We start from the raw sequence: 18486 nt of genomic DNA on the forward strand, positions 1-18486 counted from the left end.
TGCATTCAGGCTATAATTATAATATTATTAGGCTATTCAACTTAACTCACTACAAAATATGATCGAAAACAAAATTTAAAAAAATTATAATAATAGGAAAAAAAATATAATGTAATGTAATAAACAAAAACACAAGAAAAAGAAAAATAAATTCTTTAAAAATGTCACAATATTTTTTTGTTTAAATTCGTACGAATCTTTGTATTTTGTATTCGAGTAACTCAACGTAAAAAGGAAGTACTTGTTTTGTTGAAGTTCAACCATTAATAGTTATAGTTTTGCAACCAATAACACGAAACATATGGATCGTTCCAAAAAATAAAATAATTATAGTCTAATAATATGAATTATGCCTGAATGAATAGCCTAATAATTATTCAAAGACAAAGCCTAATAATTTTATACTTGTGTGAAATTTTACTAAAAATTTTTCAAAATTTTTGTTGAGATCAATGTCATTTGTGAACTTTTCAAGTTAGTTCAGTGTCTAAACGCATAATTTAAATTCTGAATTTTTTAGATAGCGGAATTTAGACAAAGATTTTCTTCCACGACTAAAAGTCATCGGCAAATGCATGAATGGATGAAGGTTTAATTGTTATCGGGTTGTAATGAAGCCATCAGTAATAAATCCTATTTTGATCAGTAAAAAATAATAAATGATCCGTATTTAATTAATTTTTGCAGAGTTAAAATAATAAATAATTAGTATTTAATTCATTTTTGCAAATTTAAATGCTAAAAACTAAGAGAAAACATACCTTTCCAACGATTAAACTCGAAAACGTAAAACTCAAAATGTGGAATTCTACACTCTCTAGTTTTGAGATGCTATTATTTACTGTGCATTTATTATTTTTACTTTGCATCTATCATTTTTACTGTGCATTTATTATTTTTACTGATCAAAAATACTTGTCGTTTAAATAAAATACTGAGCATTTAATTTGTACCCATTGTTATCTTTGAATGAGCTTTCAGAAACCTTGCGCCCTCTATTTGCTAATGGCTAGCTCTCACCCAGTCACACAGTTTCCTACAAAAAAGACTCAAAGCCCATGCGCGCTTTTATAGATCCAATTTGAAAGCTCTGCACCACCATGCCTGAACACACAGGCCTGCAACATAACGAAGAACGCCCCCATATCCTAATAGTCGGCACAGCAGACTTTAACAACTCTTCACCTCTCAATAACAAAAATTTCACTTATAACATCCCTTCAAGTAAGTCACCCCGGAAAAATCCCTTAACTTCAACCCTCTTCCAGGCACTTGGTGGCCATGGTGCGACTACTGGAAGGACCCCCAGAACATCCTGTTCCAGCTCGCCAACATGTGTTTCGTTGTGGCTTATTCCTCCACCTGCTCCAAGAAAGGAGTTCTGTTCATGCACTGTTGGCTCATCCTGGGCTTGATGCTGTTTTCGGCTTGGGCTTGGAACATAATTTGCGCCCCTGATGTGTTCACATGGAATTTCGCTTTCATGCTAATGAACATGGCGCAAGTGTTCCACATTTTGTACCAACTGAGACCTGTTAAGTTCGATCCGGAGCTGGAGGAGGCCTATCATGCACTGTTTGAACCGTTTAAAGTAAATTTCGGTTGAGAATTGTGTTTTTACACAATGTTCAGCTTTCCAGGCTGCAGTTTAAGCGAATGGTGAGCGCCGAATTTGCTCAAATTATGTCGCTGCATGCTGGGGAGGCCTACGCAGTGCAGAATTTGACGAGAACGGATCGCTTGGGGTTGCTGCTTTCAGGAAAAGTCGGTAATTTGGCGAGGTTTCAGAGGGGTGAAAAGTCAAGTTTTAGGTGAATGTCTTGTCCGATAACCAGTTTTTACACCCGATTTTGCCGTGCGAGTTTTTGGATTCGCCAGAATTCGAATCGAGCAGGAACACAGTCGATGACAAGTTCAAAGTATGTAGTTTAAGCTTAAGGGGAATACGACCAAAAAGTACGATAAAATTGAGAAAGACGTGAGGTAAATATTATGACGAACGGAATTATTACGTCACAGGCATAATATTGGAAACAGTTTCTACCACTGGAGACCTTCAATGATTGACATGTCTTAGAATGGCACCTAATTTTGGTGGATGCGCCGGTTTAACAAAAATTGTATTTTCTTTCCAGTGGAAAGAAATTGAAATTGACTTAGATTTTTTTTATTGATGTAGGTAACAGCATTTGGTCTGCAAAATTATTACTCCTTATTATTATCCATGATAAATTTAATGCATCTGAATTGTAACATTTGTGACGTCATTAGTTTTTGAGTAATGATGACATTTCTTTTAACGTCAACCGCCATTTTTGTATATTGTTTTTAATCTCTTTATTTTTCTAGCAAGTATAAAAAAATAAAAAAACTATTAAAAAAATTACAAAATTGAAGAAACTTGTTAATAATTACACACAGTTATTAAGCCTGTGCTTAATCTTTTTAATTTCGATATGATTTTTACTTACTTAAGTCATTGGTTTTTGAGTAATGATGTCATTTTAATTTTTTTTAATGACAACCGACAATTTTGTATACTGTTTATTCGGAAGTAAAGTTACCGTTGAGGGCGCTTCTGAGCTAGGTCGAAAACAATAACCATAAATGGCGGGAAAATGTTTATTCGGATATTTTGAGCGTTGTACGAATTTTGAGGCTTCACAATTATTACATTGCCTATGCGGAATGATTATTGTATCTTTGGTGGAAGAAACGAATGTTGACAAATTGGAGATGTCGAGGAAAACACGAATAATGAATGACTTTTTGGTTTACTTTCTTTATTGGAAAATTATTACAAAGACATTGAAAAGCCTACCTTTTGGAATAATTTACGTTTAAGTGTATTAGCAGTTGTTAATCTTAATTGTAGTTTTGTTGATTTATCGAAGTATTTCATGATTTTATCAGTGGAAAAATTCTAACCTAAAATTCACAAACTTCACTAATTTATTGGTTTCTTGAGCCCAACTTTGTATTCGCTGTGATCCATTACTATAGTCTTTAAATAGACAATTGTTTGATAACACTTTGTAATGAAAATTTAAATCTTTTTCACTTTTTATCCACTTTCAAATTTCAACAATAAACACTCTATACCGCAAAAAACCGCAGAACAAAGTCAAAGCTAGTATTTACCACCACTCACTTTTCTCTCCAATGTAAGCAATTAACACTATACACGCATAATTGTTAAACAATTTATTAGATGTCAATTAAATGTGGAATTACGAAAATTTCGTTACTGTTTTCGACATAGTTCAAAAGTCATCACCATAGGGCGTCTAGTTAATATTATTTCCGAATAATAAATAGTATATTTCTTTATCTTTCTATAAAGTATAAAAAAAGAAAAAAGTACGATAAAATTGAGAAAGACGTGAGGCAAATATTATGACTAACGGAATTATTACGTCGCAGGCAAAATATTGGAACCATTTTCTACCACTGGAGACCTTCAATGATTGACAGGTCTTAGAATGGCACCTAATTTTGGTGGATGCGCCGGTTCAACAAAAATTGTATTTTCTTTCCGGTGAAAAGAAATTGAAATTGACTTAGATTTTTTTTATTGATGTAGGTAACAGCATTTGGTCTGCAAAATTATTACTCCTTATTATTATCCGTGATAAATTTAATGCTTCTGAATCGAAATATAGTAACAAAAATTATGTAGCACAAACAAACTTTTTTGTAATGTTTTATAAAAATGGTTGATTTTACTTAAAACTGCTACTATAAATTTAGTGATGGTGGCAATAATTTACAACAAATGTTATAATTTGTTTTAAAACACTAAAAATCATTAGAAGTACCTAATTAGTTGTTATTAGTAACACTTTTCTTGATAGTTTTTTCTTTTCATAATTTCCATTAAAGTTTCAGCTCACAAAAATTTTCTATTATTACTTTTTATGACAATTTCTCGGAGTATCGTCTCTTATCTATGTGTAATATACCTATCTGGATGAAACCTTTCTTTATTTTTATTGATATTATCGACAAGCGGTTTTCGGTTAAGAAATCTAAGTGAGAGTAAAAAAAAGTGTTTGAAAGGACATCATATTTCATATTTCAAACCTTTATAAAAGAGAAAAAATCGAGTAATATCTTGGTAATTCTCTTTCCAGTTAAAAAATAACACTTGAAAAATTAAAAAGGAAATTACAATTTTCTTTTTTTTTTCATATTCAAAAACTGGAAATGACACAGCAATTTTTCTTTCAGATAATTGGCTTGGCATAAAAATGTACAAATTTGCCCTAACCTTATCAACCTCGTATCTCTTATAATAAGTTATAATAACTGATATCTTCATGGTGGAGCTCGAAAAACAAACACCCTGTATGTGCATACATATGCGATTCAAATGGATTAAAATAACGTAAATTCAATAAAGAAGATCAAAAAATTATTAAAAAATCTATAATTGATAGTAAAAACTAAAAGCAGATATAGATCACCACGTTTATTTTAATATTCAGCCGACATAATTTTATATAATATTAAATAATAATTTATATACTATTAAAGTGCGAAGGGGAAAAAGGTGTTACAAATTTTTGCTTTAATTTTTTTTTTGTATTTTATGTTTCAAACAAGTGTGAATACATTTAGTTATACCTTTAGTTCTAAAAATCCTATGCGAACAAAGTTATAATTAAATGAGTTGTGGACCTGTTTACAATGTAGTTTACAATCTCACTTCTATCCTTTAAGTTATTTAATATTATAGATAATTTTTAAACAATACTTTCAAAAAACTCAAAACTTCCTATTTTATATACCATTCCTTCCACGAATGAGATTTTTTTTTACTTCGTTTGTGTTTGTTGGGATGCATTGCAACACTAAACTTAAGCACTTAAAAAACAGTTCTTTGAAGTCTCATGTGTTTATTGTCAAAAAATTAAACATGGAACATGCTTTGCACCTACTGGTTTATCTTCAACCCTTATTTTTTTTAATTCAAATTAAATTATAAAAATAAAACATACTCTCGTAGTGATGCGACAAGACTATGACATAAAATGGAAGCGATAACTAACACAATGAAAGAATGTATGAGTTTGAGTTGGTTGGAAACATGTGGTGTTCTCCATTTTTCTACAATTTTGAAATAACATACTTCTTTACAAATGGACAATTTCTACTCTTTAATATTAAAAACTTAGATTCATCCTCCCATTTTCATTTGCACTACACTCACAGTTATCAGAGTATGTTTCCAAACAATGAAAAAACTGATTATGATTTCAACTTTTTTATCGTCTTTAAATAGAAAACTAATTGTGACTTTTTTGTTATGGTTTTGAAACTATAATAGTCTAACTCTTAGAAGCATCTAAAGATAGACATTAAATAGACATTAATTAACAGCTTTAAATTAAAAAAAACTCCAATTCCTTCTTAGTGTTGCAATTTTTATGACACTGAGTATATAAAAGTAATATTTTTATTGATCAAATAATACTATACTCACAATCGCAATTTTTTTCATGTTTTACATTCTGAAAAAAAAATCAAAAACTTATTTTTTAAAACGAAATACCGAATATCAATACAAAAACCATGTTCTGTCACTTGGTGAACAGCAATAAATTTTTTAATGCATTTTCGAGTTATATCTTAAACCGTTTACATTAGTTTTTCATATGCTCACAAACGGTCGTATTCCCCTTAAAACAGCTAAATAGCAACTTGAAGAAAATTGAAAAAAATTTCAGGTGTCGATCGTGGCTGCGAGCACTTGTCGGTACCTATACTGGCAAAGGTCTGCCCTTGAGTACCTTTTCGTCAAAGACACCTACGTGGCCACTGTTTTGACGACTCTAATTGCTCGCGATATTGCCACAAAACTGTACGCTATGAATAATAAAATCGTCACAGCTAAGGGTTCACACCTCGATATAAGACTGCCAAGCATTACGTCGTCTTTGACGTCGAGTGGAGAGTACAAGTCGCCAATTCGTACCAAAAAGACTGAAGGTATAAGGGCTTAACTTTTTAGGAAGGTTTTTATCGATTTTGCAGGGATGTGTCCTTTGTCACCTGGTACTTTTTCGAATGATAGCAGATACCGTTCGTATGAAAAGTTTAAAGAGAACGGAACTTTGAATCAAAATTATCTGAGCGAAATGGAACCACTGACTGAGCTTCCTTCGAACGATGATCTCACGTCGAATGATGTGGAAAGCTGGCTGGAGACCAGCTCCAAGTATCACAGCTGTGAAATTGTAGATATGGACTGAGTCTTCAAATAAAACAATTAAGGAAACGGGCATTTATTGAATTGTTTTTTTTTTATCAAATACAAATTTCATTACATTAATAATTAGTTGAGTTTGTAATTATTTTTTGTGGTCAATTTTTTATAAAAGAACAGTTTGAAATAGAGAAAAAAATTCAAAAAAAATTAGTTTTTATACAAGTGTTTCATAAAGAAGTCGCCAAACTTTAGGAAGTTATCACACGGTCACTGCAATAGAACTTTTTTGCATATAAACACCTAATCGAAAATGAACAGTTTTCTATGACAATTTTTTTAAGTTGCACTTCTGCATAATCTTCATACGTAAATGCGATCACTTTTCTAGTATACAAAGTTTATATGAAACAGAAAATTAAATGTGTAAAGGACAAATTAACTTAATTTTTACCACCAGTGCCTTTTAAATCATTTTAGCATCAAATTTAAAATGTACATACAAATTAATCTCGTATCGAAGTTTGGTGTGAAGGAAACAACATCACTTATTGGACAAGGATACCCCAAAGACTTTTCGACCAAAGAAGATTTTTATTGTAAATGAAATTTCAATGAATTTGTCTAAATTTATTAATAAAATCTGCTTATAAAAATGAACAAATAGGAGGAAATTAGATATTAATGAGCCAATAAGTGATCATCGTAAAAATTAAGAGATAAAAGATTGATTTTTATTAGTAAATTAATTGAGAATGTTTAAGATACCGATTCAATAATTTTAATGTTTTTCAAGATACTATATGTACGTACATCACAAAAATATTAAAATTACTTGATTTTCGTTAAATTTTATTTAGCCTCTTTTTACGAGAAAATTTAAGGGAAGGTGATATTTTTATATCTAGTAGGAAATTACCTGAAATTTTAAATTTTGAGTAAATTTGTTTTTTGTTTCTTAAGTTATTCAAAATATTATTTTTTAAATAAAATTTTTATGAGGTATGATCTTTAAAGTTAAAAAATTTAGACACAGATTTAGAAGTTTTTCGGAGCATAAATTAAAAAAATGAAAAAACTCATTTTTTATACATTTAATTTTTTATTAAAAAAATTATAAATTTTTTGCTAATTTTTTGTATGGGTCTTGTATATGACTTACTTGTATTATGTATCTTTTCATGCCATTTCAACTTTAGGTTTTTCCATAAAAACATTATAATTATCACGCCGTTTACCCCGTTATAAATATTTAAATCGAGATAAGAACTGGTCTGTCAGGTAATAAGTTAACCTAGGAACAACATCCAGTTGTAAAAAAACGATTTTGTTTATTATTTTCCAAATTCTCCAGCTAATGTGTCATAATATAATTTTTGTCAAAATCAAGAATCAAACGAAATCAGATCTAAATTTCCATATCAGAAAATTATCTCATGAATTCGACTCTGTTTTTATTTTTTACCTTCTGCTGTCAGTTTTTGTGAAAAAGTTTGGTTCCTCAAGATAAAGATTAATGTTTAGATGGGAACGAATCGAAATATTATTAAAAAAAATATTTTTTATGAAGCATGTTTTAGGAGGAAAACTTTATAAGACTTGACTGAGTTTTGTAGAGCAGTTGATTTTAGAAATATTTAAGTAACACTTAGAAATCTAGAAAAATTAATTTATTTTTTTTAATAAAGTAATTAGGAATGTTAATAAGATTTCAAAGGTAAGATCAATTAATTTGATAAAAAGTTTTTCGACAATTTTAACAATTTAAACGTTTAGATTGGATTGACTCGAAAATCTAATATTTATTAAGCCTGTTTTAGGAAGAAAAAAAAAATTAAAAAAATTAAAAAATTAAAATGGGTTACAATCATAATAAATGAAATAAGTCGCAATAAGGTAGGTTTATTTAAAATGGAGTCTGCAATAAACAAATTATTATTAAAGCTTGTTATCTACGAGTATAATAAGGATTTTATTTACATTAAAAGTAGAGTTTTGAAATTCAATTTAATTTAATAGAAATACTATGTTGATTGTAATTTTGGATAATTTTGTTTTCTATTTATAATTATTTAGCATTTTATTTTATTAATTTTATATGAAAAGATTTTTTAAATGATATTGTGAGGAGTATAGTTTTATTAGGACATCTTCGGTATCTGGGCTAATTTTAATTCATAACAACTTAGATAATTTATACATTATACATTTATACATATTTGTTTTACTGTAAAATCTTTGGCACTGTTTAATTAAAAATGACTAAAACCCATTCCAAATTGCGGAAATTTGTTACCATAACTCTCCTTCAAACAATTGACAAGCCAATTAATTTATTAAATTAACTAGAAATTTAATTAAAAAAACACGTAGTTTTTATTAAGTTTTCTTATCCTGTTCTAATGCTCATTTTATTTTATTACCTAAACATTTTTAATGTCCACCATGCGAAAGCTTGAGCTTTCGAGCGAACCACAGACTGATCCAGATATACTTTCCTACTTTTGTTAGTAATTTGCATCACTATAACCAGATTCGGGTTTTCTTGATAAATATTTAGCGTACTTTATTTAGTATCCTTTAAAATTTAAAATTAGTATAGCCTACCGACTCACTATTTTTGGATTTTCTGTTTTTTTCGAGGAATTTTTTGTACATGATTTTATTAATTTGAAGCTTTTCCTCAACACTTTTCGAAAAACTTACTAAATTTCTAAGCTGTCAAAACCAATTAGTATTTATCAAAACAATCAAACGATTGATTAAAATGTGTTCCAAACGTGTGACCCCATCAGCTCTAGTTCACAGCCATTCGAAACAGACATTAGAGTGTGTTCTTTACCAAAATCATGCAAAACTTTAGTAAATCGTGTTTAACGTCGCTTTCCACCGCTTAAAACCTATTTCCGGGCCAAGCCATCGCGTTTTTATCATTTGAAATTGGGATTAAAACGCAATTTCCTACCTTGTGCAAAATCTGGGTCAAAGCAGCCGGGATCGAATTTTTATTCTCAATCAGCGCGTTTTATGTGACACATTAAAATTTATTGCACATTTCGAGCCGTAATTCTTGGGCGAAAATTCCGTAGGTGTAGTAAAAGGGAATTTGTAGTGTGTGTTTTTTCCGGCATGTCCGTCGACGTAAGCGTCTGCTATCGATTGGCGGACTACAATGAGCCAGTCGTCCAATTCGGGCGCTTTTCCTCTAATCTGGAGAAAATCCCCGTGTGTTGTTCTGGGGGACAGTAGAATGGGGCGTGTCGACGAGCACACCGCTCCAAATCTGTGAACACTTCACTACAAAACACGATGAAGGCGCCCAATTCACCACCGGGAAAAACCACCAGGAAAACTTGATACTATGAAGGTGAGTGTCGAGGTGTGGATGGGTCAGGAGACAGGTTGGGGTTTTAGAAAACATGGAGGTTCCCTTGATCCAGTCGAGGACGCACGTGTCCAACCGAGTCATCAAAACAAACTTCAAAAAAACGATGAAAAATTTCACCTATCTACCGGAGAACAGCACAACCTGGGGCGAACTTTACAACCTGACCAACACTTCCGACTACGATTACGACTTCCAGACTTTGAACAACACAGGCCCGGAATCGACTTCATGGGCCCTTTGCAAGGAGTGGACTCCTGCACAACATCCTCTGTTTCAGACAGCGAATTTTTTCTTCGCTGCTGCGTTTCTAGTGCCTGGAAGTTTCAAGCAGAGCGTCCTCATTGTCAGGTGGGTCCACACTTCGTCGCAAAATTATAAAATTTTATATTTTTTGTAAAGTATATTTTAATGTGGAAGTATTTTGTTTGGCACTGACATAGAATAGGTTTTTAAGAAAATGTATATTCACTCATACTCAACAACCTAGTTTTTTTGAAGTAATAATAATAGTAATAATAATAATAATAATATAATTTATTTGGTCAACGAATAAACCTTAAAATATATATACAATACAATAAAATAAAACAGAAACACCAAAAAGGAATAGAAAAGACCCTGACAAAATTGAGACAATCAAAATTTACAAAACATTAGAAATTTCGATGAAAAAAAAATTCTAAAAGTTTGACCTTTTTACTTGGAAATCATGGAAGAAAATATCTAGATCGATTGTAATACAATTGTACAGAGTGTGCGTTTTTCGAGCTTCATTATGGAAATCTCAGTTATTATAAGAGATACGATGTCGCTTAAATTAGGGCAAATTTGCACATTTTTATGATGAACAATTATCTAAAAGAAAATTTGATGTGTCATTTATAGTTATTGAATTTTTGAGAAAAATCGAAAATTTGTAATTTTCGTTTTCATTTTTTAAGCGCATACCAAAAGAACTAAACGTTTTTAAGAAGTACATTTTTGAGGCAATTTTTTACAAGAAATCTAAATCTATCTGTCATCGCTTTTTTCAAGGGGTTGATGTAAAAGTTACAACACTTAATTTTTTTTTCTTATGGACGCCATTTAATGCTTGCATTTTTGAAAAGTCTTTTTGTTTCTGATTAGAACGATGTCATTGAAACTTATATGCTGATTAAAATTAGGAAAAAAGCAATTTTGCAAAGAGTGCTTTGGAACAAACGTCAAAAGTGTTATTTAACAAATTAATTTTTGACAGTTCTATTAAATATGCGGGCAGAATTTTTATAATTTCGTCTTATTTTGTTTTACGAAGAATAAAATTCTAGCTTATGATGTTTAATTTTTAAATAGTAAGCTTGGCGGAAATGTGGACCTTCCAGATCCAACTTCAGTAAAACCTCTATAATCTAGTTTGTTTAAAAACAAAATTGTTGACGTTTTTTCCAAAGAACTCTTGGCAAAAATACTTTTTTTTTTTCATTTTGATTAGCATGTAAAATTTGATCATATCATGTGATACATCGTTGTAATCAGGAATAAAAACTGTAAACAATTACAAATTTCCGTGTTTTTCCAAATAATATTCAAAAACCAAAAATGCCACATTAAATTTTTAGCATAAAAATGCGCAACTCTGCCCTAATTTAACCGACCTTGTATCTTTTATAATAACTCAGATCCGCATGGTGGAGCTCAAAATACAGATACCATGTATACCTTAAAACATTTAAAAAGTGGAGGTAATGTAAGGTACCTATTAGAGGTGGAAAAAAAATAAAAGGATTTCGGTGGTTTGCTCTAGGTACTATAATGTTCTCTTGATTCAGATGATAAGAGCTGATAATCTCACCACATAAAAGTTTTTGAAAAAAACTAACATAAAGAACATTCCTACTACTTAACAAAATGCTTTTCTTTACATTCTTGAGAAGATGACTTTGGTCACAATGCCTTACACGATAATATTTGTGATAAATTTTAAAATATTGGGCACTATTTAGCAAATCTCCTTAAATATTTGCTAACATATTTTAACAATATTCAACTTTGAATCAAACAAGAGCATAAAATAAAGTTTTAATACATGAAACATGACGCATCTGTAAATTCTTTTGTATTTCTATTTTCTACATACAGAGTCAGTTTAAAGCAAGACATAAAATTCGTAATTTTTTTTTAATAAAAAAAATGCAAAAAAGGGAACTTATCATTTTAATTGAGCTCAAATTTGACCTGACTGGATCAGTCATGGCGGCCACTATGGTGGCGCAATGATATCATCACTGAATTTTTTAAATGGAACGATATAATTTTTTTTCTTGTAAAATTAGAAGCCCTACTAATAGGCTTTTACATCTGTGCTACTTATTTTGAATATGGATGAACCAAACACGTAATTTTTTTTTGAAATCATCAGTGACGTATCAAATTCTTATTTCTTTTAATTTTCAAAAATAAAAAAAAATTTAAAACAGGTAACTTAGCATTTTAATTGAGCATAAATTTGACCTAACTGGATTAGTTATGGCGGCCAATATGGCGGCGCCATGATGTCATCACATAGTTTTTTTAATGGAACGATATCATTTCTTGTAAAGTTAGAATCCCAACTACAGTATAACCTCCCTTAATGAACACCTCTTCACAACGGACAATTTTGTAGGAACGTAACAAAAGCATTGGAAAATAATGTATGAAAATCTCTCTACAACGGACCCTCTGTATAGCGGACACGGACAAAAAAAATCCTCAATTACCAGGATTTTTTTTTATAAAAACATGATAAAGGATTGATGACAATAAAAAAAGGAAAAACTTGCTTTAGAACCACAGTAAACTCATGTTCCCTGAATATTTTGAATCTGTTATAAAATAGGTACTTAAATTATGTGTCATGTAATTTTTTTATAAAATACATGACTCCCAAAATTAATCAAATAAAAATTAAAGATTTTAAGTAAAAAAATTTTTGTTTCTAATAATTTTGATTTTATTTTGAAAAAATTTTTAGTTATAATGTACCTTTCTAAAATTTTAATAACAAAATGTCACAGTCACAGAAATCAAAGTGGTCAAAAAATTTAAAGAATTAAACACAAAACCTAAATCTATACAAAACATATTTAATCCATCTAACATACGTACATACTTACTTATTCAAGAATTCTGAATATATTTTTGTAAAATTGTTGTTTTAAATTTGAATATATTTGGTGGGTAGTTTATGCAATGATGTTTAAAATTATTTATTTAAAAGAACCACCTTCTTATTAGTGGACACCTCTCTACAACGGACAGTTAAAGATTCGTCACCGATGTCCGTTGTTGAGAGGTTTTACTGTAATAGGCCTTTACAACTGTATTTTAAATATGTATGAACTAAACACGTACAAATTTTTTTCAATTATTATTATAAAGTGAAATTCGTATTTATTTTATTTTTTATAAAAATTGGATCATGGCGCCGCTATATGCTATGACTGCTCTATTTGTATCAGAATACAACTCCCTTAAAATAATTTATTTTATTTTAGAAAAATATCAAAAATGTGAATTTTATTATAAAAATTTCTAATTGTTTTTTCCGCATTCAGAATAAGTAGCACAAACAAACCTTGTTGGACTTCATCCTCCTCACAGCCTTTAGAATTAGAATTTTACATTTATGATTAGATGATTATCACAGTTAAGTTTATGAAAGAGAGATGGGCAACAATGATTATTATCGCAGAATTCACAACAAAATGCGCATAGAACAAAAGAAGTTGTAATTTTATTTTTTTTAACAAAAATTTACTAGTAAAATACACGTGCCTTCAATCCTCAAATTGTATTCGAGCTCTGATACTGAGCATTACGATGATATGGTTTTAGTCCAGCTTTACATGGCATTCCCTTTAGAGTAGCCAAGCCAATTATATTACCTGTGACATGCTGATTAATTTTAACTTTTTTCTAATTTCTAATTTTAACGAATAAAATTCAAAAAGAAAGGAAAAGCAGTAATAAAAACAAATGTATTTTCAGGGCCCTGCTCTCAATCGGTTATTTTTTCCTGACCCTTTGGGGCGGTGTGGAAGTGTGTGCCCCTGACATCCTTCTCTGGAACTCCCTTCTTGTGGTCCTCAACCTCACGCATACTGTCCTACTCGCCTGGAAGTTTCTCCCTCCAACTCTCACACTCGAACTCACAGATTTGTACCTCAAAGTCTTCAAACCGTTGCGAGTGAGTCGCAAACACTTCAAGGAACTTGTGAGGGAAGCCACGGTGATGACGCTCGAACGTGGCGACATTTACGCCGTTGAGGATGTCAGTCCGGCTGACGAAAGACTGTCAATTTTGCTCAAGGGAAAGTGAGACACTTCACCACCACAAGTGACAAAACTAACACTTTCTGTTGCAGGTTGCGTGTGACTTGCGATGACACTCATTTACATTTTATAAATGTGCATCAGTTCGTCGACTCCCCGGAGTGGGAATCGAACCACGAACAATCCGACGATGTTTTCCAAGTGACCATAACGGCCGAGGAGGATAGTGTTTACTTGTGTTGGCCAAGGATGAAGCTAGAACGGGTTTTAAGGCACAGACCGATCCTTAAAGTTGTGCTAGACTCAATTATTGGGAAAGATATAACACAGAAACTTTACGCTTTGAATGAACATCTCACCGGATTGAGTGATGAAAGACAGAGGGGAAAAAGAGACGAAATGTGGGCGAAAGCCCACAATAGAAGTATGTCAATGGATGCTGTCAATACCGGAACCACCGGATTAGTCCGGTCGCAAGCATATCGTAGCACACACCGGAAAAATTCACTAACGTCAAACGGTAAGTGCTAGTTAAATAATAGGTAGTCATTTTTTAAGTAAAATAATCTAAGTAGAAATACTTGGTATTAAAATAAAAATTGCTATTTAGGTCAAATAATCGAAATGTTAAGTTGTAATGTAAATATTTTTTTTTAAATATTTGATAGAAAAAACAATACTACTTATAAAACCCTATATCTATTAGCCGTTTCAAAACTATAAAAATGCCAACGTCGCATTTTACAGAATTATTTTTTTAAATAAGATTGATAAAATAGTGAAACAGTTGTGGAGAGATGTCCATTAATGGGAGGTAAAAATTTTAATATGGGTTTTGTTACATTCCTACAAAAATGTTCGTTGTGAAGATGTGTCCGTTATTCGGAGGTGTCCATTAAGGGAGGTTTTACTGTAATGGGGTTTTCGTTCAGATTTTCATGTCAAAAAATAATACTATCTTCTAATGATACAGTCGAATAAAAATTACCTGCATTAGAGAAGGAATGAACAAACCGAAGGAGAAACCCAGTGGCATATTTAGTAAAGCAAAGTAAAAAGTGCGATTGCCTCTCCTATTAAACAAAGAGATTTGTATTGTACATTTTTTTTCTTAAATATTTATATTTTATTATAATCAGACTAATGCTCAAAAATATGTACAAAGAAAGTTTTCAATCTTCAATTTGTGTAATTTGAATAATTTGATTATTCTTCGGCTAGTGATATTTTTTGCGGTTATTATAAATAAATTTTAAGTATAATGTGTAGGGATTATTTTGGTAATTATAATTAAACGTTTTTATGTTTTTATGTTTAATTATTTTTTAATATTTTTTTTGTTATTTATACTTTGTGAAATTATTTATTAATTTTTTCCTAGCGATTATTATTTTTATATTGCCAAATATTGTTTTATATTACTTACATCAAAAAGTGAAAATAAAAAGCAGTTGAATTACATCTTAAGATTAAATTTGTATGGATTATAAGAAAAAAAAATTGCAGTAAAACAATATAAAAGTAAACATCATTGTGTGGTCAATAAAATTAAGAATAAAGTCAAAACAAAATGAAAATAAATTTGGAACAATTTTTTTTCATATTTCATGTTTATTATACAGTGCTTTTATTTCAAAACTGAGCAGTTTCAATAACTTATAATCAAATTACATAGAAATAAGTGTTTGCTATTATACATACCTTATTATCTCTCCAACCAAAAGGAATTTTTTCAAAAGTTTTCTACATTTCCCTAATACATAATCATTAAATCAAACTTATATGTCAAAGAAAAATTTTTTTTTTATATTTCTAATAACTTTTGCACATACACATTTATTTGTAACTAAATTGTAACTAATGAATGACTTTTATTACGTACATTGTAACTTAATTCATATTTGTTTAATTAGTAGTTAATTAATTATTTAGTATTCATTCAACTTTAGCTGCCATTTACTCAAATTAATCGCAAATATTATAAAATTTAATTACGATTAAATGGATTAGCTACACCTATAATTTTTAATTTTTTTTTGTGCTAGCGACTATTTTACAAAGCAATATATATATATATATATATATATATATATATATATATATATATATATATATATATATATATAATCTTTCAAATTCAAAATATAAAATTTTCCTAAACGTACAGATTTTAGTAGTATTTTTGAAAATGTTGGTAATGCATCAGTTTTCTGCTCCAAATTAACTGAACCTACATTTAAATAATCTTCTACTGAATTATCTGTTTCGGTTTTTTACTTCATTAAAATTTTGACAATTTTGAAGTTGTTTTCATCTTTTAAATTCATACTTGTTTACTTGTTTTGCTAACTTATTGTAAATATTATTTTTGGCTTTATCAAAAGTTTTGATCGTTTTTAGACTTATTATCAGGGAATGACCTCTAAATTTTTACCCAGCAATTATTTTCACTTAGAGTTTATTGTTTTCAGCTAGCGTTTAATTTTTTCCTAAAATTTCCAGTGGGTTCTCTGGGCAAGCTCCAGAACCAGTGCTGGGTTCCGCTCGTAGCGAACCAATTCCCGGCTAATTCTCCCTTCACTGCGAACAAAACCACTTCGCTGAAAATTCCAGAGGTTCACAGTCGCTCGTTGCGTCGCAAAGAAAAGGACAAGGAAGTCAAATTCGAAAACGCACCGATTTAAAATTGTTATACCCATGTTTGGTTTATCATTTGCACGTTTTTGCTTGTTCAAAATCATCAAAAAATGTGACCACAAAATTGTGCCTTTGGTGCGCATTTAAGGAAGAAACGTTCCAACGGTTTTTATTTCGAGCACGCATTCAACCAAATTATCAGTGAATTCCACTATTTGCCTTCCAATCAAAAAATGAGTCAAAAATTGTAACGTAGCGTTTTAACGGAGATTTAACTACCGATAGGGTTTGCTACGAATGTTTTATAAACCGCTGTAATATACTATGAATGTTAGCGATATTTATATGTGTACATATTTATATTTGTATGTTTATATCTGTCGTGTTTATAAGTTATTTAATAAAGTTGGTTATAGCAAAAAGAGTTTAAAACACCCGCGTTTGCATGACCTTGAACAAATTTGGCTGTATTACTAGTTGCATAACCCCTAGGCGCTTGCCTCATCCCGCTATACGTTTTTCGAGTTTGCAAAAAACACTATCTCAGAATGTTGACCAGTTACTACAATTTCTAACAGGTACTATATTTATAATAACTATTTAATTAATACTTTAAAGTCAAAAAAACATTTTTTTTAATTAAAAAATTGTTATCACCGTGTTATCACCAAAAATTTAGTACTTGCCGAGCGATAACTCAAGGTTTTCTTGGTATTATTTTCTAAATAGTAAATATACAGGGTGTATCAGAAATACGTGTGTTAATTTTAACGAATAACAGAGGTCAACAATTAGCACGTTTTTTTGACGATTTAATTAAAATTTAGAAAAATTAACACACGTATTTCTGATACACCCGGTATATCCTTTACTTTTTATTATTCTGAACTGATGAGTAATTTTTTTATTCCTATTAATAAAATGTTCATTTTATAATCGTATATCAAATCCTGTTACTAAAACAATAGCCTAATAATAAAATGGATGTACAAAGTGTCTATAAATGAATGTGGGATCGTAATAGGTACTAAAAGTTTGCTGCTCCATTCAAGAAAAACAATGTTAGTATATGAAAAAATTGGTTTTACTGGCTGTCTGGATAGATAAAAATTGGTACTTTTTAGAAATTTTATAAAAAAAAACAATTAAATGCGGCAAATTGAAATTCCAAAATCACCTAAGACCCTACACTCTTTTATAAACAGTCTATATAAACTTAATAAAAATAATCAATAATAAATAAAAATGATTTTATTCACACTTGTTGAAAACACAAATTTAATAAAGTAAAAAAATAGTTTATTGATTGTTTTGATTTATTTTATTCACTTTTTTGACTAAACTATTGTTTTAACCATGGCCTCCTTGATGTATGGAGACAACTTTGTTGTTCAGGCCTGGCGCATCGATAAGCTTCAGCGGTTTTTTCGAAACCGTAGATGGCGCCCTATTTAGCGCACTGACGTTTATCTGACAAATAGCATTTGTGAGGTTAAATCCGAAAAAAAATTGAATTTAACAAGTACAATCAGCAGAAGAGAAGGTGAAAAAGAGCCCACAATGTAATTGATAATTTCTAAATACAAAAACTCAAAAAAATTTATAAAGTAGTAGATTTTCTTCGGGAGTTTGGTGATCCACGAACGGTGCTTGAGAGTGAGCAGAGGTCCAGACAGGGACTTTGGAACGGACGGTTCAGAGACACTCCAGCAGAGAATAACGCAGCAGAAGAACGCTGGATCGAGCTTTTTTAAACCATTTCATTTGAAAAAAACGACTTTCTTTGCACATTTTACTAAAACTAAATTAACAATAGCAGGTTTTGAAAATACGTGTGTGCAAAATAGTTTCATTTGCCTAAACAATGTATTGCAAATATCTGCTGGTTAAAAGGTTGCAAATACCTTTCAGAAAACTTAAGCCATGTCTTAAAAATCACAGATTTGTAACGCATTCA

At 30.4% G+C, this 18486-nt stretch overlaps 1 protein-coding gene across 1 annotated transcript; it reads left to right on the forward strand.

The window, feature by feature from the left end:
* The first annotated feature begins 1062 nt into the window (after window positions 1-1062).
* On the forward strand, window positions 1063-16951 carry bves. Its single transcript, XM_064356620.1, has 10 exons — window positions 1063-1224; window positions 1269-1591; window positions 1633-1764; window positions 1812-1919; window positions 5730-5991; window positions 6037-6253; window positions 9603-9944; window positions 13608-13934; window positions 13985-14412; window positions 16395-16951. The coding sequence occupies exons 1-10, from the start codon at window positions 1101-1103 to the stop codon at window positions 16574-16576; spliced, it is 2445 nt and encodes an 814-aa protein (XP_064212690.1). The 5' UTR covers window positions 1063-1100; the 3' UTR covers window positions 16577-16951.
* The last annotated feature ends 1535 nt before the right edge of the window (window positions 16952-18486 follow it).

Source organism: Tribolium castaneum, chromosome 5 (genome assembly GCF_031307605.1).
Source record: "Tribolium castaneum strain GA2 chromosome 5, icTriCast1.1, whole genome shotgun sequence".
Classification (NCBI taxonomy): domain Eukaryota; kingdom Metazoa; phylum Arthropoda; class Insecta; order Coleoptera; family Tenebrionidae; genus Tribolium; species Tribolium castaneum.